General features: G+C 46.8%; 1 protein-coding gene across 1 annotated transcript in view; it reads right to left on the bottom strand.

Moving 5' to 3' along the window:
* Itgb5 (integrin subunit beta 5) overlaps positions 1–22,166 on the bottom strand; it is a 117,360-nt gene that overhangs the window by 38,636 nt on the left and 56,558 nt on the right. The window contains exons 6-9 of the mRNA XM_021184827.3: positions 12,977–13,138; positions 11,781–11,876; positions 9,505–9,594; positions 1,814–1,948 (exon numbers count right to left, since the gene is read on the bottom strand). Of these exons, the coding sequence (XP_021040486.1) occupies positions 1,814–1,948; positions 9,505–9,594; positions 11,781–11,876; positions 12,977–13,138 (483 nt within the window). The remainder of the gene's footprint in view (positions 1–1,813; positions 1,949–9,504; positions 9,595–11,780; positions 11,877–12,976; positions 13,139–22,166) is intronic.

Here is a 22,166-nt window from a genome sequence, read left to right as displayed (position 1 = left end):
TTTCCAGCAACGACATGGTGGCTCACAACCATCTGTATTGGGATCTGATGCCCACTTCTGGTGTGTCTCAAGACAGTGACAGTAAACTCACATATATAAAATAAATAAATCTTTTTTTGTAAAAGAAATCACTATAATTTATCTAAAGAATATAAGTACAACTTTTGACAATTATTCATGTTTTAGGGCTCCCTACAGTCTCACCTTCCAGACTGGATTTGAACTGCCTCATTTGGTGGTAGGGTGCCACTGTAGGATTGTGAAAAGGTAGGACCGGTTCCCTGTGTGGTGTTAAGTGGGTGAAGTGTCACTTAACATGGAAAACAGGAAGGAAGAGAGAAGAGGCTAGAATGTCCCAGCTAGACGTAAGCAGATACTCCTGTGTCTTCCTAAGGCAGGAAGTACGGGGTTATTGCCACCTTAGCTGGCAGTAGTGCCCAGAAGATGCTCAGATACTCTGAAGTGTGCAAGGGAGCTTTCTCTCACTCTATTTTCTAAGGAAAGGAGTGGTCACCATAGCTCATTGGAGGGGGCTGAAGAAATGGATGGCTCGGTTGTTAAAAGCATGCACCTCTGCAGGCACCTGTACTCATGTGTACATACTTAGCATAATTAAAAATAATAAAATAATAAAACATGGGATTGGAGAAATGGCTCCATAGTTAAGAGCATTGGCTGCTCTTCCAGAGGACATGGGGTTCGATTCCCAGTACCCACATGACAGCTCAAAACTATTTGGAACTCCAGTTCCAGAGGATCTGACATCCTCACACAGACATGCTGCAGGCAAAACACCCATGCACATAAAAATAATAAACACTTTAAAAAATTAACTAAGGAGATGGAAGAGGATGGTGGTATTAATTAATAAAATAGTAATAAAAAACATAAATCCTAAAAATAAAGAAAAAAATTTAAATGCCATTGGGATGGTCTCTATAGTCTGTCTGCTTCTGGCAGCAGACCTCCAGAAGGTGTGTGGACAATCCTCCAATCACCATCAATAGCCTGTGTTGCCATGGGCACAGTGGTGTCACCACTCCCCAGTGCTTTCCTTTGCCATCTTCATTTGGCATCACTGCTACACCTTTTTTTTGTTGTTGTTTTTTGTTTTGTTTTGTTTTTTGAGACAGGGTCTCTCTGTGTAGGCCTGGCTGTCCTGGAACTCACTTTGTAGACCAGGCTGGTCTCGAACTCAGAAATCCACCTGCCTCTGCCTCCCGAGTGCTGGGATTAAAGGCATGTGCCACCACCGCCCCAGCACTGCTACACCTTTTATCTTTCCCCTCTGTAGATCAGACTACTGTCAAAAACAATCTTTTCATAGTGACTCATCACGTGCCGCCACGCCCCACTTATGCCTTCACACCATTTCATCTTTACACATACATCATTTATATCTGCTATCTGACAGGCATCTGTTCTCTCCACGGCTGCCGGATACCCCTCAGTCTCATCAAATAAGAGGAAATGCATAGAAAAGCTGAGGAATAGAAGCCAAGTCTCCTAGACTCCTGTCAATATTCTCCCACCCGACTGGATCACTGTCAAGCTAAAACGATAATGGCTAAAGCACCAAGGGCCCAGTGTCACTGAGGAGCTGGCACTGCACTGAGGGGGTCTGTGTACTGGAGCTCGGCACCTGATCCTGCTAAGACTTTGCACACAACATGCACAGTAGTTTGGAAAGCATGCTGAACTAGAAGGCAGAGCACAGTCTCTAGAGGACTCCAGGGAACTACAAAATTGTCAGATTCAGAGAATTATTACCCAAGCGAACAAGAACTCTTATAAACTAGGAGTGAACACTTACTGTGTCCCCAATCTTCAGACCCTCACACTTCCTCTGACCAGGGTAAGATATGCCATCTTGGCAGGTGGCAGTGAAGAAGAGATTAAGGTCTTCTGGCTGATCCCACACCGACAGCTCCACTTTAGCCCGGATGCTCTGAAAACAAAGGGAGAAAAGAAAGCCCACAGTACTTAGAAACAGCCACAGCAAGGTGTTCCCTACAGTGGCTTTTGTATATCGCATGGTTTCTTCTAACCTCAGGAGGTTCAAGCCAAGTTAGAGACAGGAGGCTTCCCACGCACCATCTTGTAGACCTGACTTGGGCCTCCCTCTGTGAGCTTGGAATGGTTGGTAATGGTCTATGTGTAAAGTGATCTTCTTCAAAAGACTTTTGCTCTGTCTCCGGCTCACCTCTTCAGGGGCACCTCTTATTCCCATAGTCAGTTTCAGGCACATAATTACTGACATCTACCCATGTAGTAGTCTCTAGGCTTTGGGTTTATCCATGCACACGTAGGCACACGGGCATACACATACACCCAGGACAACAGCTCTTTGCCCAACGTCTTCTTCTCCTGCCTTCCCCCCTAGGCTAGCTCCTTACTATCCTGCTAAGACAGTCCATCCAGGTTCCACCTGGCCTTTCTTCACACTCAAACCCATCCCTTACTAGATGAGGTTATCCCATGAGTCTGAAACTACATTATCCTTGTTCTTCTCTGGGGTCTAGCTGCTCAAGACACTGAGTGACACAAAGACTATGGAAAAGTGATATGTCAATGCAGAAGAGAAAGAAAGAAAGAAAGAAAGAAAGAAAGAAAGAAAGAAAGAAAGAAAGAAAGAAAGAAAGAAAGAAAGAAAGAGAGAGGGGGGGAGGGAGAGGGAGGGAGAAAGAGAGAGAGAAGGTGGGAGGGAGGGAGAGACGGAGACTGAAAGTAGCATTACTGGGAAGATTGGGGAGAAGCTGGGGTCCTTACTGCTGGCTGGAGTGGAAGCCGATACAGGCTTTTAGAAAACCAATAAGTAGGGCTGGAGAGGTGGCTCAGCAGTTAAGAGCACTGTCTGTTCTTCCAGAGGTCCTGAGTTCAATTCCCAGCAATCACTTGGTGGCTTACAACCATCTTTAATAGGATCAATGCCTTCTTCTGGTGTGTCTGAAGACAGCTACAGTGTACTCATATACATATACATTAAATAAATAACATTTAAAAAGAAAAAAGAGGGCTGGAGAGATGTCTCAGCAGTTAAGAGCACTGACTGCTCTTCCGAAGGTCCTGAGTTCAAATCCCAGCAGGCACATGGTGGCTGACAACCATCCGTCATGAGATCTGATGCCCTCTTCTGGGGTGTCTGAAGACAGCTACAGTGTACTTACATATAATATAAATAAATAAATAAATAAATAAATAAATAAATAAATAAATAAATAGTTAAATAAATAGTTAAAAAAAAAAAGAAAGCCAATAAGTAATGTATTCTAAAACTCAGGCTGATTTTAGCTTCCTCTGAGGATTGTACACAACTAAGATGTGCAGGTTACCAAGAGGCAGGGACAAGAATGTCTACAGCAAGTTAAGAGCAATCTGGAAGCTAACCAAAGGCCTGCCAATAGTACAAAAGATTTAAGTAAACCCCAGAATATCCACCTCACAGAGCACTTATAATAGCAACAATATATCAAACACAAGTGTATAAAGTGACCATGAAGAGTATAACATTACTCAAAGCCAGACACACTCTATTTATTCCCTAATAAAGATACTCTGGGCCTCAGTAGATTTTATATAACCGTGGCCCCATCATGAGATCGTGAGAGCTATAAACTTCCCACATCACTTAGTGATGTTAATCTACCTTCTGTATATTCAGGTACACAATGGCCACCACTGTTACAACTGCCTGCATATTCCAGATAGTACCAGCCTCACAGGTTTGTAGCCTAGGAGAGAAAGGCAGCTGCTGATAGCCGAGGCAAGTAGTACATTACAGCATCTAGGTTAACATGCTGTATACTCTTTGCCTGCACAATGCTATAACTCCCTGACGATGTGTCTCTCAGGGCGCATCCTTGCTACTAAGTGAGAAGCCATCATGTGTGAAATTCAGTAACAGGCAGAACTAATGGTTGCCCTTGGGGGATATCGAGAGAGGGAGGCCTACAAGGGACTTGCCTGTGCTGGCAATGCTCTGCTGTGGCTGTGTTTTCTTTGTATATTTTTGTTTCTGAGACAGGATCTTGTTATGTAGTCTAGGATAACCCCAAACTCTGTAATCCTCGTGCTTCAGGCTTCTGAGCTGAAATGGCAAGCAACAAGCCCAGCCATGATCTGCTTTTTACCTGGGTGTTAGATACTCGGGTATGTTTGGTTTATACAAGATTCATGGAAGACTTTATATGCCTCTTGGTTTTTAGAATCCACCCTTAATGGGTAGAGAAGATACTATTGTTGTTTTGCGAAATAAATGGTCATGTTGTCATATTGCCTTATCTGTAAATAAGGGCTGCGCTCAACCCGGGTCAAGAAACTTCTTCTGCAAGGGGCAGGAGATGATGCAGAGTCTCGTGACTGTTCAGAGTGCAGTGAATTAGTGACACCGAGTTCTCAGCCCTAAATGGGATATCTGCATTACCCCTCCACGCCCTCAAGGCTCAGGGAACGTGACAGACAAGGGAACAGAAAGAATGTAAGGGATTCGGAAGAACATGGTGAAGAAGTGCTTGTCTCCTGAATGTCACGTGGCCATTGTGCTCACGAACTCCAGGCAACTGTGGTTGTCTGCACAAAATCTGTACAAATTCCAGCAAATCATAACTCTGCCATAAATAGAGGAGGGATCCACAAGACTCTACCCCCGAGGAACTATTCTATAAAAAAACAAATCTATGGGGCTGGTGAGATGGCTCAGTGGTTAAGAGCGCTGACTGCTCTTCTGAAGGTCCTGAGTTCAAATCCCAGCAACCACATGGTGGCTCATAACCACCCATAATGAAATTTGACGTCCTCTTCTGGCACATCTGAAGACAGCTACAGTGTACTTATGTACTTCGGGCCAGAGCGGGGCTGACCGGAGTGAGCAGAGTTGACCGGAGTGAGCAGAAGTCCTAAAATTCAATTCCCAACAACCACATGAAGGCCCACAACCATCTGTACAGCTACAGTGTACTCACATACACTAAATAAATCTAAAAAAAAAAAAACAAACAAACAACCAAAAAAACCAACAAAAAACAACAACAACAACAACAAAAAACCCAAATCTATAAGAAGTCAGGCAGTGGAAGTGCTTTAATCCAAGCACTGGGAAGGCAGAGGCAGGTGGCTCTCTGAGTGCAAGGCCAGCCAGGGCTGCCCAGAGAAACCCTGTCTCAGAACAACAACAATAACAACAACAAACCCTTAAGTAATAGCCAAGTGTGATGCCACACACCTTTAATTCCAGCACTTAGGAGACACAGGTAGGTGGATCTCCATAGCGAGTTCTGTCTAGACCAGCCAGGGCTACTTAATAAAATGCTATCTCGGGGGCTGGAGAGATGGCTCAGCGGTTAAGAGCACCTACTACTCTTCAGAAGGTCCTAAGTTCAAATCCCAGCAACCATATGGTGGGTCACAACCATCTGTAATGAGATCTGATGCCCTCTTCTAGAGTGTCTGAGGACAGCTAGAGTATACTTACATATAATAAATAAATAAATAAATAAATAAATAAATAAATAAAATGCTGTCTCAAAAGTCCCTATGAAAGTTATAACTTTAGGAGCTGAGGCCAAATGAAGTAACTTTATGACTATTTAGAAGTCATATTCTATCACACATTTTAAAAATCTGCTTATAACACAGACAGCAGGGCTTACAGACAGCAGGACTTACAGGCAGCAGGACTTACTCTGAGAGGCACTGAGCCAAGCTTCCTTACAAACAAGAAGCCAGAGCGCCACCAGCTTTTGTAGCTTTCCCACCCCTCCCTCTAGCCCTCTGACTCTGGCATGTGGTGCTAATAAGCTAATACATGAGATGTGCAGTTTCCCCAACAAATTCACAGCTTGCAGAAAATACTCCACAAAAACTGGTCTCTCTGCAACAAATTGTCGAAGCGCTTCTACAACTCTAAAAATACTAAACCCTCTGAAAGCTGCTTCCTCTTCGGAGTGCCACCCTTAATTGGCCAAAGGTCACAAAAGTGCTACTCAACACACACCCCACTCTCCCACTGAATGTAATTAGTTATTTAAGGATCTGCCTTCTCAGTGTGCCATGAACCCAAAGGACCACATACATGCCCCCTCTCTCCAGGATGCAGAACAAAGTCTTGGAGAATGAATACATCGATCAATGTATAGACATGTGAACAACAGTTAGGCTCAAGGGACTGGGCAGATGAAGATGAAATCTTTGAAGATAGCTAATAGGGACTAGAGGACTGGCTGTGCTTAAGAATCCTGGCTGTTCTTCAAGACGATTCAAACTGGTCCCTGGCACCCACATTGAGCAGTTAGAAACTGCCAGGAACTCCAGCTCCAGGGAATCTAATTCTTCCTCTGGCCTCCAAAGGAACCGACGCACGCATTCACATTTAGACACCCATACACAAATGGGGGAAATGCATACACACACATATATCAGTATATATAAAAATGTGTGGAAAGGGGGCGAGGAAGATGGCTCAATGGTTAAGGGCACTAGCTGCTCTCCTATAGAGTCAGGTCCAAAGATGCTCAGGACAAGTAACTATCTGCGGTGCCTATTAGCATACCAAATATGCTGATTTGGCATCAGAAGCTGGCTTCCAGGCTTTCTTAGGTATCACAAACACTTGTCTGTGGTTCTTCTCAGTTCTTCTCACCCACCCCCTACCCTAAAGTTCTCCAGCTTCTCGTGCTCATAGAGCCCTGACATTTCAGCTCTCTTTTGGCTTCTCTCTTATCTTCCTCTCTTGACCCCATCTCCCCCCCCCCATCCCCCGGTCCCTCAAAGTCCCTAGTCCAGTCTGCTGGCCACTGTTCAGTTCACTCCTTCCTCTCCCTGCTCTAGATGCCTCTGGTTGTGCTCCCCCTCCTTGCCTTGGAGTAGCCACATCATCAGCTTATATATCTGATGCTGAAATCCTCAGTTTATACACAGAGGACCCGGGTTTGGATCCCAGCACCCACATAGCACCTCACAACCATCTCCAATTCCAGCTCTAGGGGATCTGATGCCCTCTCCTATTCTCCACGGGTACCAGACAAACACATGGTGCACTGACATACAAGTGGGCAAACACACACACACACACACACACACACACACACACGACAAATTAAAATTTAAAAATCTTTAAAATAAGAAAAGCTCAGCCTGGAGAAATGGTTCAATGGTTAAGAGCACTGACTGCTCTTCCAGAGGTCCCGAGTTCAATTCCCAGCAACCACATGGTGGCTCACAACCATTTATAATGGGATCTGATGCCCTCTTCTGGTGTGTCTGAAGAGAGCAACAGTGTACTCACATACATGGAATAAACAAATAAAAAAAGAAAGAAAAGGAGAGAAAAGGCACTCTATGCTTTACGTGGGCCATAGGCCTCCTCACTGGTGTTCTGGCTAGCTGGTTCTCTCTTGCTCACCACAGAGCGCCTGGGACTAGAATCTCCTCTACTGTTTCAGATGGCAGGAATTATGAAGAGTTAGCTCAGACCTCAGTTATGGTACCAAAAGCTGAGCCCAAATGCTCGTAGCTGAGGCAGGCTTCCAGAGCTCATGCTAATCCCATCCCCACAGGCCTCTTTCCTCAGAATCCACTGACTTTGGAAAAGTATGAATCACCCTCACGGCTCTAAGGGTCCCCCTCCCTTGAAACACCACATGTAGAATTCTGCAGGGCAGAGCTGTGCTTGCTCCAGTGTCCTGCTGCCATGTGTCATACAATGCTGGCCACAATTAGCCCCTTAAGATGTATTTGTTGACAGAAAAGAATGAAGTGCAAGACACATCAGAGGTTCAAAGGCACAATCACTGGTTCTTATGCACGAGGACACTCACGTGCAACTCATGAACTTACGCCATTGCGACCAGCTCTGTCCCTGAAGATAGTTTCTTACTCCCATCCTAGACAAAGTCGGCAATGTCAAGAATGCCAGCCCCCCTAAGTGTTATTCTATTACAGACCCTGTGTCACGTTAGGTCACATCTGCAATTGCTTTCTGTCGGCCCAGCTGAGGGGGGAGGGGAGCGGTTGGAGCAGACTTTATGGCAACAATCAAAAGAGAAACATGTGCTGTGCTAGAGCAGAACCCACCACGGGCTCTGATGTCACCCTCTGCTGCTACTCTAGTGGTCTGCAGCCCATCCTGCCAGCTCCCACTTTAAAGAGAGGCCCCTGGGCTTTTCGTCTTAAGTATCTCTCTTCATAAGCATGGACTGATGTTTCCGTACCCAGACTCAGGGCTCAGCCCTGGAAGACAGTCTTCCCTCTGCGGTACTCTGCGAGAGGCTCCATGCTGCCAAACACCCTTTGGGCAGAGAGTGAGTTTGGCACAGCTAGAAAAGGATATAAATCTAAAAGCGGACAGTTCTGCACTGTGAAAGACACATACAAATCAGACAGAGCCAAAGACCACAACCACTTCATCTGTAGCATATGCTCTGACCGGAATCTTCCAGTGTCCCCACAGATCCACTGCTAGCTAGCATCCAGGAGGAGCAAAGTCAATACCCACATGTAGTCATGGTTGTGTGACTCATGAAAGCCACCACAAATCAGGGCAACGATGAAAATGTCACCCAGCACCAGCTAGCGAAGCTAAGAAGAGAGTGTTGGATCCCCTGGAACTAGGAGCTATGGAGGGTTGTAAGCCCCCATGTGGGTGCTGGGAACCAAGCTACAGCAGCCTGCCTGTGTGTATGGCTTAGAAGTATTCTTTGTGTAAATTGTGGCATTTTCCCTGACCCTGGGGAGCAAGGAGAAGAGTCGGGTACCCACTTAGAAGCTGGGGTTGGCAGAAATGATCTCTTTAGGCTGCATTAGAAACTGGAGTAAATCCAGGTTCCCTGAGCAACTGCGGGGCCCCACTATTGTTGCTGGAACCTCTAAATTAAACTGGGAAAGCATGTTGTATAGCTCAGGGGTCTGCAGGGTCTGGAGCTGGCTGAGCTTGGAGATGTTGAGAGGTAGCTACTCCAGAAGATGTCCTCCCCCCCCCCCCCCACCTCACAGAGCTCAGATGAGGCCGCTCCTTAGCTCTGTCTTCTCCAGAAGCCTTGAACTCACAGAGCTCTCTACCTGCCTCATCTACATAGTGAGTTCCAGGATAGCCAGGGTTAGAGAGAGCCTGTCTCAAGGGTTCTGGGTAGAGGGAGGAACCCAGATAGAAATGAAGGCTACAGTGTAGAGGAAGAGAAGAAGAGAAAATTCTGGCTTTAGCAGGAATTCACAGGAGAAATAAGGTAAGCTCTGATTTGTAAAGAGTCCAAACGGCAACAGTTCAGGAAAGGGATGAGAGCAACTAGCTAGAAATTCTCCCTGATGCCCAACTCCGAGTCTACAGGACACAGAGACATGGAGAAACTGAGTAAGGGACATTGGCCACACCTCAAACACTAGGAGCCCCCAACAGAAGGGGTTCAGGCAGAGCTAAGTCTCCTCGCAAACCTCTATCAGCTCCAGGCCTCAGTGTTTCAGGAGGGGATGGGATGGAGGTGGGAAGTCGGGGGGTCAGAGCCAATGACTTACACTGTACGCATTGATAATCAGTTGAATAATATTTTTGGAATCTCCATGCAAAATCTCCACAGTGGTTCCAGGTATCAGGGCCGTAAAATTCTTGAAAAACACAAAACAACAAAAAAAAGGTAAGATCATTTTGCCTTCTGTGAGGGTTAATTTTATGTCAACTTGACACAGGATAGAGTCACCTCAATTGAGAAAATGCCTCCATAAGACTGGACTGTAGGCAGCCGTTGAGCATTTTCGTAATTAGTGATTGATGGAGAGGGACCAGCCTACTGTGGGCGGGGCCATCCCTGGCTAATAGTTCTGGGTTCCATAAGAAAGCAGGCTGAGCCAGCCATGAGGAGCAAGCATCCCTCCATGGCCTCTGCATCATCTCCTGCCTCGAGGTTCCTGCTCTGTTTGAGCTCCCATCCTGACTTCCTTTAGTCATGAACCATGCATGATGTGGAAGTGTACGCCAAATAAGCCCTTTCCTCCCCACATTGCTTTTGGTCATAGAGTTTCTTCTCAGCAATAGTAACCCTCTCACTAAGACACTGTCCATTCTGTCAGAGTCAAAAGTGTGCTGTGGTCAAGAGTGACCAAGGGCCAGTACCATGCTCTGCCACTCTCCCAGACCACATGCTGGATGGGAGAGTGCTATGGGGGAGGCAAGAAAATTTGGTGTGAGAAGCACACTCAGGGGGCTATGGAAGGGAGCGCAGGGCTGACAGCAAGTGACCAGTCACCCTCTAAGGTCATGACCCTCTCACCATCGCTCCTGGTAATTGTAGGCTCATTTCCGGATGACTCTGCATGTTCTACAGGAGCAGGAAGGCCTGCTTCCCCAAGCGTAGGAAGACAGCCTATCTTCTCAGTAGGGAGCTAACATACAGGTGTCAGTCTAAAGACCTTTTGATACCTGTAAGTAAGGCCCGGGGACAAAGCCCTTTGCCCTAGCACAGCTCCTGAGTGTGGCTCTGAGAACAGGACAGGGTCCCTGTCACCCTCAAGCTATATAGGTCTCCCCAGTCTGAGGAAGGAGGCTGAAGCTCAAGAGGAAACAAAGCCCAACACAGCTTCTGCACTTAGTCCTTCTAAGAATGTGGTTTGTAATGGACAAGCTTTAACCAATGATCTCGCACCAAACTAAGTGTCTTTTCATTTTATTAATCTAAAATAGACTCAGGCTCAGAGAGGCTCCATGACTCAGGAAGACACGGTGACATTTTCATAACCTCTCATAAAGCAGGGGCCTTGGAGACACGATCGAACAAATGTTCTTTGGAGGATAATTAAGGGATTCCTGACAGCATCCCCGATATGGTCACAGCCTCCAGGGTGAGCCGGGTTTATGCTTAGCTCACAGTCAGAGAGGTTGAGTGAGTGTCTGTGTGTGCACAGGTGCGAGCATCACGGAAAGGCCAGAGAGTAAACTGAAGGTCTTCCTCTCTTACTCTCTAAGGAGCTTTCGAGTACCACTGTGAATGCCACAATGGTGGCCCAGGCAGCGACCTGGGAAAAGACTTGTTGGATGCAACAAGCCCATCGCTCTCTTCTCTCAGTCACTGACTGATTTCTGGAAGACCTACTGTGCTGGGCCACCCTTTACCTCCGCAGGAAGGCAGACTGAGTTAGTCGTGTGTAGTAGTAGCCAACAACAACTGCCCAACATTTCAGTTCCCTTTGTACAGAATTATTTCATGTTTGCCTTCTCAACTGGAATAGGGCCCTGTGTCTCTATCCATCTTCTGAAAATGACGATTCATAATATTTTTGAGATGTTTCTCTGAATTAAGTTAAATAACATAGTTTAAAACTCCCAGGGAAGATGTCCATGACCACATGAACACTCAAGGGTTTCCTTATTACTTCTAAGCACAGCTCCATTGACCCCGCCCACTCCCACTCCAATCTCTAACTGGCTTTAGATCAAAGTGAGTCACAGATCAGACCACCCCCCTACCCCGATATACACACACACACACACACTCACACACTCACAGACTCACAAACACACACACACACAGACACACACACACTCACTCACACACTCACACAACTCACTCTCACACACACACATCCACACTCACACACACACACACACTCACACACACACATACACACTCACACACACACATCCACACTCACACACACACACACACACTCACACACATACACACTCACTCACACACACACATCCACACTCACACACACATCCACACTCACACACTCACTCACACACTCACACACACACACTCACACACACACTCACACACACACACACACACGAGTACCTTGTAGAGCATATAGTGGTTCTTCGTCACTGCAAAGATGAGGTTGATATTGTTCTCTGCCAGCTTCTCTCCAAGCAAGGCAAGCGATGGATAGTCCTAAGAGGAAGGCAAATGTCAAGAGTGTAACCATACCAACCCAGCTGCAACACTGACATGTGATCTGCAGACATGCAGACCCTGGAAAAAGCATCTTTCTCCTGGGTGCCCGTCAACCAAGGGCCTAATAACCAAGTCCATCAGCAGCCCCTCAACTAAGAGGCTATAGGAAAGGACATTCGTTAGAAAGGCCCCTCTAGCATCGCTAGGTGTGGTCTGGATCCCTCCCCGTCCTTTCTGGAGGGATAGGAATAGTTGTGGCACCAGGAAGAACAGTCTCACCGTCTACCATCTGCCACCAACACCTATTAGCTTATATCCTAACCCTACGGCTGTCCCTGGCCCTGTATTCTTTTTCCTGTGCCCAACAGTCAGGTAACCGATGTCTGCGGGTCCCGCTCATGGCTCACCACAAGCAAAGGAGGCCACTGCTCTGTGGAATCAGGCTGTGATGGAGGAAGGAGGTAGCCAGCCAAGTGAGAAGAAAGGAAAGACTGGAGGCAATTTAACCCTGGTTGGTATAGGGTGAGGTCCTACAGTTAGAAGCCCTTTCAAGACTCCATCACTCCTGGATAATCTAGAAAGCTTAGACGATCACCTCCTGGAGCTGGAGAAAATGGGCTTGTCCTGCAAAGAAAACTGGCAAGAACTCCTCTCTAGCCAGATGTTAAAATAGATTTGGGGAAGAAGAAGGGATCCATTTCTTTAAAAGTCTGCATAATTAATGTGGCAGAATCTTGGTACTTGGTACTGGGTATCTTCTAACTCGATCCCAGTTGTGACCCCTTCAGGAAAACAGGCTCCACGCTGTGTTCAGATCACCTCCACTGGAACCCCTTGGCTCCCAGGTCACCCCTTCCTCCAATGAGATAGATCCCATTAGGTACACAGCAGTAGAGATGAACCAGCTACAGAAATCCCTAACAAGAATTAGTTAACAAGGAGGTTTTAAAACTTAGCAAGAGAAGACAAAATAATGAATAAGCCTGGATTCCCAGAGCAGAGCAGAACCTCAGCAAGTACTGCAGGTGAGGAGGTTTCCAGGTAAGGGATGGGCGATGGGCACAAGGACAGATCAGAGGAGCCATCGCAGCACTCACCATCTGGTTAGACGCTGTGTACTCGTTGGCTTCATTCAGGTGACACTGGCCATCATGGGGCTGGACCAGGCCACCCAGTTTTCCATCCAGTGCGATGTGGGGCACATCGTCTGTTGTGAACACCAGCAAGTGCAGAGCATCTTTTCGCCATCCGATCTTCTCCTGAAAGACAGAAGACAGCGGTGGGTTGGGAGAAGATGGAGGTGGTATAGCCGTCCAGTACAAACCTGCCCAGGGCATCATATGGGACACCAGCTGGCTGCAGGGCTCCAAGTCTGAGTGAGAGCTGTGTCCTTCCCACAGCATCAGGGCTTCTCACTTAAACCCACGCCACAGAGGCACAGATGAGGAGAAGCTCTGCTCACACAGGCCCACATGTGGAGACACCCACTGGCATCGTCCTCTTCCACCCACTGGTACCCACTCTTCCCTGACTTCACCCAAGGGCTATATCTTTATGTAGTGTTTAAAGATTCCCTTTCAGGCTCCAGAACAAGCCTGAGCCCACCCAATGCCTGCATCACACCACTGGCTAAGACTGTACAAGATAATGGTTAAACACTTAAAGCCCTGTTAGACAGAAACCATTCAGTAAAGCATCCAAATGGCCCTGCCACTGGAGATGGCTCTGCCTTTTGAGGATCTGGTAAGAACTGCCATCTCTCCCAGTCGGAGTGAATCCTCTGATCTTTACCAAAATCATTTCAATGTCAAAAGTGCAGCAGATAAGCTCTCTCTCCCTTACTGTTTTACTGCGTGGGACTCGGTTCACTCCACAGGATTATCCAGACTGAGGGTCAGCTAAATATAGTGCATGGCAAGGCAGGAGCTCTGGACTTATCGTATTCAGCCACTGTAGCCACAGCATTACACAGAACCACTCAGGAATTATCATCCGGAGCCGGAATGTGTGGCCACTCTTTTACTATTAGTGCAAGGGCATCCCGAAATATGTTGGTGACTCTAGAGAGAATTAGACACTGCCAAGGGCTAGTTATGCATGTTAGATATAAAACTCGCAGAGGTGGGGTTCATACATCACAAAGGTTAAAAGCTTTTGATCTCTCAATGGCAAAGGATGAGCTGGGGTACCGCCCACTCTCACTCATCACCTGAACAGCTATGATGCTGTCTTAATCCCTTCAATAACAGCATGGGTACAAAAATACACATCACAAAATCAAAAGGGGGCGGGGGGGGGCTTGACAAAATGCCAGTGAAGACCAAAGGCTTGCTGTGGCCACCTAAGAGGGGTCAGTTTTACAGTCATGTAACTTTTGTCCAATAAGCAGCTACCTATCTCTTATTGTGTGCCAGATCCCCTGGGAGGTTGCAGATCTACCAAAAGCTTATTCCAGCTCTTAAAGATACTCAGTTTAAATAAAAACAGCAGCTTTAACATACCATGACAGTGCTAATGCAGGTAAATACAATATTAATGGAAGCCAGGGAGCGGAGGAGGAAGGAGAGAAAGGAGGAGGGAGGAGGAAGAGGAGGAGGAAAAGGAAGATAAGAGATGTGTAGGCTCAGGGTTTTCTACCTGTACCCCTCTTCTGGAAATAATGACTCTAAGACTTATTTATGAATAAATGCCCAGGCCATAAGCTTGGGTTGTTCCCACTAGCACATAACCCGATTATCCCAGTTTAAACTAGTCTAAGTCCGCATAGGGCCAGTTACCTTTCCTCAGTTTCATGCATTCGTCTCCCTCAGAGTTCAGGGAGAATCTACCTGCCTCTGACTCTTTCCCAGAATCCTCTCGCTCTCTCTGCTGGATGTCCCATCTTCTATTTCCTGCCTTTTGCTAATAGGCTTTTTATTGACAAGTGATGCTTCCACACAGTATACAAGATGATCCTCTATAAAAAGGGGGAGGAGGAGGAGGAGGAGGAGAAAGAGAGCTGAGGTGGAGAAAGGCCTTCCCAATTTGCATGGAACTCAAGCTGCTCTGGAAGGATGAGGAGAACACTTTGAGGAAACAGAAGAAACAGGGAGGGAGGAAACAGAAAAGGAAGCATCGGCAGGAAGACGGGAAAGGAGCACAGCCGAGATCCCCACGACCAGGAGCTAGTGCTCCCTCATAGCCAGGAGCTGGTGCTCCCTCATAGCTACACCGGGACAAGCTGCTCACGAAACTGGAGCTGGGATAGGAAGAGGCCACAGAGAAGTTCTCTATGGTAGGTTCTGATTTTTTGCTCTGTTGGCTCTCACCTTCTGAATGTGTATTGCACACTTACAGAGAGTGAATGCCGCACTACATAAATTATCCCTCAATAAGCCAGACTTTAGAAAAAAAAAACTCCAACTGAGTAGTTATCTGTCAACTCCGTGAATCTATTTCAGGGGACTCCAGCCACAAGAGTGCCATGAAATTATGCACGACCACATTTTATCAGTAGTAAGAGAAGACAAAAAGACGTGGTTATCCATGTGTGTGGGTACGGGCAAGTAAACGGATGTTCATAAAAAGTCTGAAGTGATGGGCAACCAATATACACAGTGAGAACAAAGAAGCGGGGAATTTGTAGTATGACTATAAACGGCATAAGAAACAGAGTTTCTATTTTAAAACAACGAGAAATATTAAGATAACGTATGGCATAATGTGTTTGGAGTTAGATTATGGGTGATCACTTCTTTTTCCTATTATTTTTCAAACTATAAGCAGTGCTTCTGCCACACTGGGCTTTGAATGTTGTTATTTGCTTTCTTTGGGCTCCATTTTCTTTGACAGTTTCTCTGTGGTCTCGTGGAAACAGAATCAGATGAGGGCTTAGGTTAGCAAGGAGCCAGACAACATGGAACTTGAGTGTTTTAAGATGGGGTTTCTCCTGCTGTTTCTAACCCCCTGTGTAACCCTGACCAATTTATGTGTCACCTCGAAAGCTTTTTTTCCTCTTTTCTGTATAACAGACATAAAAGTACGTCACTTTTATTGAACACATCCACAATTCTATGAACCCCTCCCTGCTTCAACCAATCTCTGTAAAATAGGCTAGACACTGCCATCCCATAGCTGAACAAACTGGCACCCAGAGAGATTAAACTGACCAGTCTACTCTACCATCAATGCAGACTAAGACAGATTCACTCACAAAGTTAAATCACCCAGTCATACTGGGAGAGGAGGCTCTGTGTGCACAGCAAAGGCGATAACTCGGAAAAAAAAACCCAGTACAACACTGTGTCTGACATGTGCCTGCCAGATCCAAACCTCGATGCTTGCTGAAAGGAGGGAGCGTCTGCAGCAGACACTGCTCCACAGAATGGGAGTAACTCTATTTCCTATTAACTGGGCTCATGATCAGTAAGTGGTGTCAATGGCCTTGGCCCAGAGCCGGGTCGCAGGATCGGTCAGGACACAGACAAATTATCCGCCCAGGCTTTCAGCTTGGAGATGGTGACTCCAGAATATTTATATTCAAAATAAACTGTCTGCTGTCTGATTGCAATTTCAGTTTGGTATTCCACATTTAGGACAAGGAACAAAACTAAGCAATGGGATTCTTCTTCTTCTTCTTCTTCTTCTTTTCTTCTTCTTCTTCTTCTCCTTCTTCTTCCTTCTTCCTTCTTCTTCCTTCTTCTTCCTTCCTCCTCCTCCTCCTCCTCTTCCTCCTCCTCCTCTTCTTCTTCTTCTTCTTCTTCTTTTCTTCTCCTCCTCTTCCTGGACTCACTTTATAGACCAGGTTAGCCTCAAACTCACAGAGATCCACCTGCCCCTATCTCCTGAGTTCTGGGATTAAAGGCATGTGCTACCACACCCGGTTTATTTTTCATTTTAAAGGAAGTTGCTGCCAGACAGTGGTGGCACACACCTTTAACCCCAGCACTTAGGAGGCAGACGGATTTCTGAGTTTGAGGCCAGCCTGGTCTACAGAGTGAATTCTAGGACAGCCAGGGCTACACAGAGAAACTTTGTCTTGAAAAACAAACAAAACAAAAAAAAAAAACAGGAAGTTGTTGCTGAAGTATGATACAGACCATCCATGGGAGCCATAGTCCAGTATCTTTGGAAGAGATGAATCTAAGTTCAAGTCTTCGCTTTGTTCTAACTGTGGAGCCCAATGAAAGCCCCTCATTTCTTTCAGCTTTTGGAAAATGGAACTCAAGCTGACAGGACTGGTGCTGGGCCTTTATACACAGTGTATATCTGGAAATACTTGGCACATCAAGGAAACTATAATGAGACTCTAAATTTCTATGCAAGGGCCAGGATTAACCAGTTTACCTTTCTCCCCCTTTTACTGCTTGGTAGTAAGGTCACACAAGGGTCACACAAGGGACTATGAATTACTCCATAGCTGCACACATGTTAAAATGGACAAAGTTAAGTTGAACACATGGCACACACCTGTAATCCTGGCATCTAAGATACTGAGGCAAGCTCATGAATTTGAGGTCAGCCTGGACTGACTATGTAGTGAGACTCTGGGTAGTGGTTTAAGTGAGAAACGGTTCCAGAGGCTCAGGTACTGGAATATTGGGTCCCTATTTGGTAGTACTGTTTGGAGAGGTCCTAGAATTTTTAGGATGTGCAGCCTTTTAGAGGAAGTACATTCCTGGGGAGTGTTTAAAGCTTCTCCCTGCTTCCTGTGTGACAAGATGTGAACAGCCAGCTTCTGGTTTCAGTTGTCTACTGCCCTGCCTCCCTGACCACAATGGTCTCTCTCACTCTCTCTCTCTCTCTGGAACAGTAAGACCAAATATACCTTAAGCTGCTTTTGGTCACAGTGTTTTATCACAGCAAGAGAAAAGCAAACGATACAGCTGGTCTCTGAACAAACAAAGACCACAACACTGATGAGGATGTGTGGGGCCCAGACCCCCGCAGCACTGCTGTAGAGTTATGACATGATACCAATGCCCTGCAGAAGTGCTGGCAATTTCTTACCAAGTTAAACACTTATGGTAAGACCAACTAACCCACTCCAGGTATCGACCCAAAAGAAACAGAAGCAAATATCCATTAAAAAGAACAAGCACACTGGCATTCATAGCGATTCCTAAGGATAGACAATAACTGAATATAACCGTAGCCGGTGAACGGCCAGATAAATGGCTGGACAACTATGCAGCAGAATAGCACTAAGCCACAAAGAGAATGAATAGATACATTTACAAGCAAGAAGGAATCTGAGAATAACTGTGCAGGGTCAAACAGGCCAGCCAAAATTAATAAATAAGCAAATGAATGAATGAATGAATGCACTGAGTATATACAATTTTTGCAAATAGATCTTATGTGTAGTGACAACCAATGTGTGGTTGCTTGGGGGAGATACAGGAAGGAGAAGTGACAGGCCCACACTTACACACGTAAATGATATGTTCTTTAGCTTTGTTGACTGGGGTGGGGGACTTGCATGCCTGCCAAACACCTACATGGAGGCAAAGGACAATTTGTGAGAGTTGGTTCTCTCCTTCCACCATGTAAGTGAGACCTAGGCATCGAACTTGGGCTGTCAGGCTTGGCGGCAAGCATCTTGCCTGGATGAACTCTCACAATCTGGATATTATCTTGGTTTTGATGATGGTTTCTTATGTAAATATACTCTTCACGTCAAATTTTTCAAGTGGGGGCCAAGCATGCTGGAATGTAATCCTAGCACTCAGAAGGCTGAAGCAAGAGGTCTGAAGTCAGCCCAGGCTACACGTATGAGACTGTTTCAAAAACCAAGGTAAAAAGAAAAAGTATGTCAAGTCATATGCTTTCAATGTGTGGCTTATGTATATAACTAGACTTCAGGGATGGATCATTTTAAACAAGGCTTGTTTTGCTCAGAGTGCAGTGTTCTAAAACAATGCATTCCACGGGCATGCCGGTGGCCGGGAGTGGACTAGGAATGTCACCCATCAACGCTTTTCCTTGGCAGCAGTTGCCTGCTTGAGGTCAGGTGCTGGTAGAGCTGGGGCCAGCCCCACATCTGCTTTATCTTGCCTGTGTGACCCCAAGCGATCCAGGTTTTTTTTGTTTTGGGTTTTGTTTTTGTTTTTATCAACATCAGCTTCCTTGTCCTTAAAGGAGAGATAATGGCTACTGATAAATCAGCTGTTGAAAGGCTTAACCGACATAACACACAGGGCAGCAGCCATGTACCGGCAACGTGCTAAAGAGGCAGTAATTGGTACTCATTGACACCACCACTATTGCCAGTGGAGCCAAAACCTCCCACCTGCATCTCTAACTCATAAACTCCCCACCTTCTCTTCAGAGCGGAGCACTGCGGACACCTTTCTCCTTTTCGCTTATTTGCATCTTCTAATTTTTACGTTGAGTGCTGTCTTTCTTAAAAAGATTTCCTAAAGGGTCCATGTTTTGGGCTAAACCTTTCTCTGCAGTCCCCGAGTAAAATCAAACGGTAAACAAAACATGTAAACAAAACTGAGGTCATTAAATAGACCAAGGTCAGCCCTCGGGATGAAAATGTCAAGGGTGGGCGGAGCGGAAGCAAGCTGGACTCCAGCAAGAATCCTGGCAGGAGGCCAGGACTGCGGTTCCCTTGGCTTCTCTGTCTGCTGGTTAGATCTGTATCCAATTCATTGCCGGCCCACTTCCAGCTTCCACCCTCTCAACTCCACATTCAATTTATTTGGGTGACCTTGCCTCTTTGGTCACCGAACGGCCCCCTCCTCACCTGGTTCCTAAGATGAACCACAGCCCCAGAAGAATGCCCGTTAGCCAGTACTCTTTTCGCTCTCCTAAACCTCAAGCCTCCAGCCTCTGATCTCACTGTCCCCAAGGACGGTGGGCTCCTCCCTGCTTGAGAAAACACAGCCCCGGAAATCCCACCCTCTCTGGGAAACGTCCCATCAGTCATTCCTTCCCACATGCTTAAAAATATACTCATAGCCCAGTGATCATAACCCTTTCGTGACCCGGCTTCTCCAGTGGCCTCTAAATGTTGCCTGCTTCGCCACTCAGTTCCCCATAATCTGACCTCTCTCAGCACCCATAAAAAGGGGAAGGAATTGAGAATGGGAGACCAGTCCTTCCCAGCCTGAGAAAATAAATAAAAGCTGGCTTACTCCCCGGGGCCAGACAGATGTGCTTGCTAATTTATCTCCAGCAGCTGGCCCCAGAAAGCCTAGGCCGGGGAGAAATGACTGGGGAGCAGGGGGCTTGGCTTCTCTATTTTGAGGACATGGGCTAGAGACACAGACACGGGTCTCTAGCCTGGGGTACAATCTGGTGGATGGAAGGAGTCACTTAGAGGCTACAGTGTCTGACAAGGAAAGTGGTCCCTCAAAGCAGACAGAGAATATCCGTTCCACCCTCCTGTTCTTGGCTCTCCTGAGGAACTCCCCGGCTCAACAGTAAAGGCTGCACCTGCAAACCAACCAGAGGCACGCACAGAGGGAGCCAAGAGACACCAGTTCAAAGCAAGCTGTGCTTAGCAAATAAACTGAGTGTGTGCGGGAGAGGTCGGTCACGGTCATGGTCAACTGGAGCTTACGGATGAGAACCATAGGGGACAGGCTCAAGGCAGCTACTGCAAGGCTAAGTCACCAGGCAGTGACTGGGTGGAAAAGCAGACTGGAAGGCTGGAGTACAATGTAGCTCAGCGGCAGATCACCCACCTACATACAAACACGGGCCCTAGATCCAATCCAAAGTATCGAAGAGGTGGGGGTAGGAAGAAAGGGGAGGGAGGAGAGTGAAGGGGAGATAGGGAAGACCAGGAGAAAACAGTTTCTTTCCTTTTCTGGTCTGATTTTTTTTTTTTTTTTTTTTTTTGAGACAGAGTCTAGTCTCACTGTATAGACCCTAGCTATCCTGGAACTCTTTCTGTAGACCTCAAACTCAGAGATTTGCCAGCCTCTGCCTCCCAAGAACTGAAATTAAAGGCATGGGCCACTACACCTAAGAAAGATGGTTTCTATGAGCTGAGGAAAGAGTTCAGTGGCAGAATAGAGCCTAGCATGCACCAGGCCCTGGGTTCAACAGCAGTAACAAAAGAGACACAACAGTGAGGCCAGCAAATGCCTGTTATCCCAGCGCTTGAGAGGCTAAGGCAGGAGGGCTACGCAACCAACCTGGGCTACGTAACAAGACCTCATCTCAAATAAACCAAACTAACTTGGGGGTAAATAGACAGCCTGCAGACCTGATTGGGCCCTGACACAGTCTATGCCAAGTGCATCTTCCAATGGGCTCACAGTAAGACAAAGCTTCCCCAGACCCGTTTTTTGTGATAACGTATTCACATGTGGCGGGTGGGGGGCCACAGAGCACATGGTAAACCAGAGGGACATACTCAAGGATGCGTATTTACTGAAATACATAAGAACCCCAGTGAGTCTCAGCCAGCCTCCCTCTGGGGCAGGAATCTTTTTCCTGGCAACTGCCAATGGGCTCAGGGCCCACACCCACTCACTGCCTCATCGGGCAGCTGCTCTAGTTCGGAGCAACAATCCTTGTTAGATATTCTTCCTACCAGGAGCCCTGGGACTCCACACTCCTTTCCTGTGTCTACACACAGGAGTCCTCTCCAGGTAGAAGGGCCCTTCCCCTCCTCTATGATAGGTGAAGTCAGCTAACATGCTTCCCACAGTATCTCCCCTCAGAGGAGGAGACTGTTCCTGTGCCTAGCACCCTCCCTCTACCCATCTCTGCTCTCTTACTAGCGACATTTTAAAAAAAGTTTTTATTTTATAAGTATGTGTGTCCCTGAAGGTATGTATGCGTACCTCACGTGTACAGGTGCCTACAGAGGTCAGAAGAGGGAGCCAGATCCCCTGGAACTAGAGTTACAGACAGTTGTGAGCCTGAGGGGTGGGGCGTGAAAGGACCAAGCCAGCCTTTGGGGAAGGGGGATGGGAGGGCCATCCCTGACCACTGGCTCCTAAATGGCCAGTATGCCCAGCTGCACCTCAGATCTGTTCTCTCATTGTCTTCCAAGTAGAATTATGTTCACAGAGCAAGACCTGAGGCCACCTCAACCTTGAGCCCCTCACGACATCTCATGTGGGGTACATGCACACAGTAAGCGCTCAATAAACTTTCAGACTGACAACGGAACACTGTCTATGAGCCTTTCCAGAAGGCACTGAGAGGAGGGAGCAGGTGCTGGGGAGGAGGGAGGGGGGGAAGGAAGAGAGGCAGGTGGCCTCTTTGGACAGTGACAGACTCCACAGGAGATCCAAGCCTAAGCACCAAAGACTCTCAATTTCAACACGGCCCACAAGGGAA

Source organism: Mus caroli, unplaced genomic scaffold, assembly GCF_978045245.1.
Source record: "Mus caroli unplaced genomic scaffold, Mus_caroli_1 scaffold_17, whole genome shotgun sequence".
In the NCBI taxonomy this organism is placed as follows: domain Eukaryota; kingdom Metazoa; phylum Chordata; class Mammalia; order Rodentia; family Muridae; genus Mus; species Mus caroli.
This window is presented reverse-complemented; position numbering and strand designations above follow the sequence as displayed.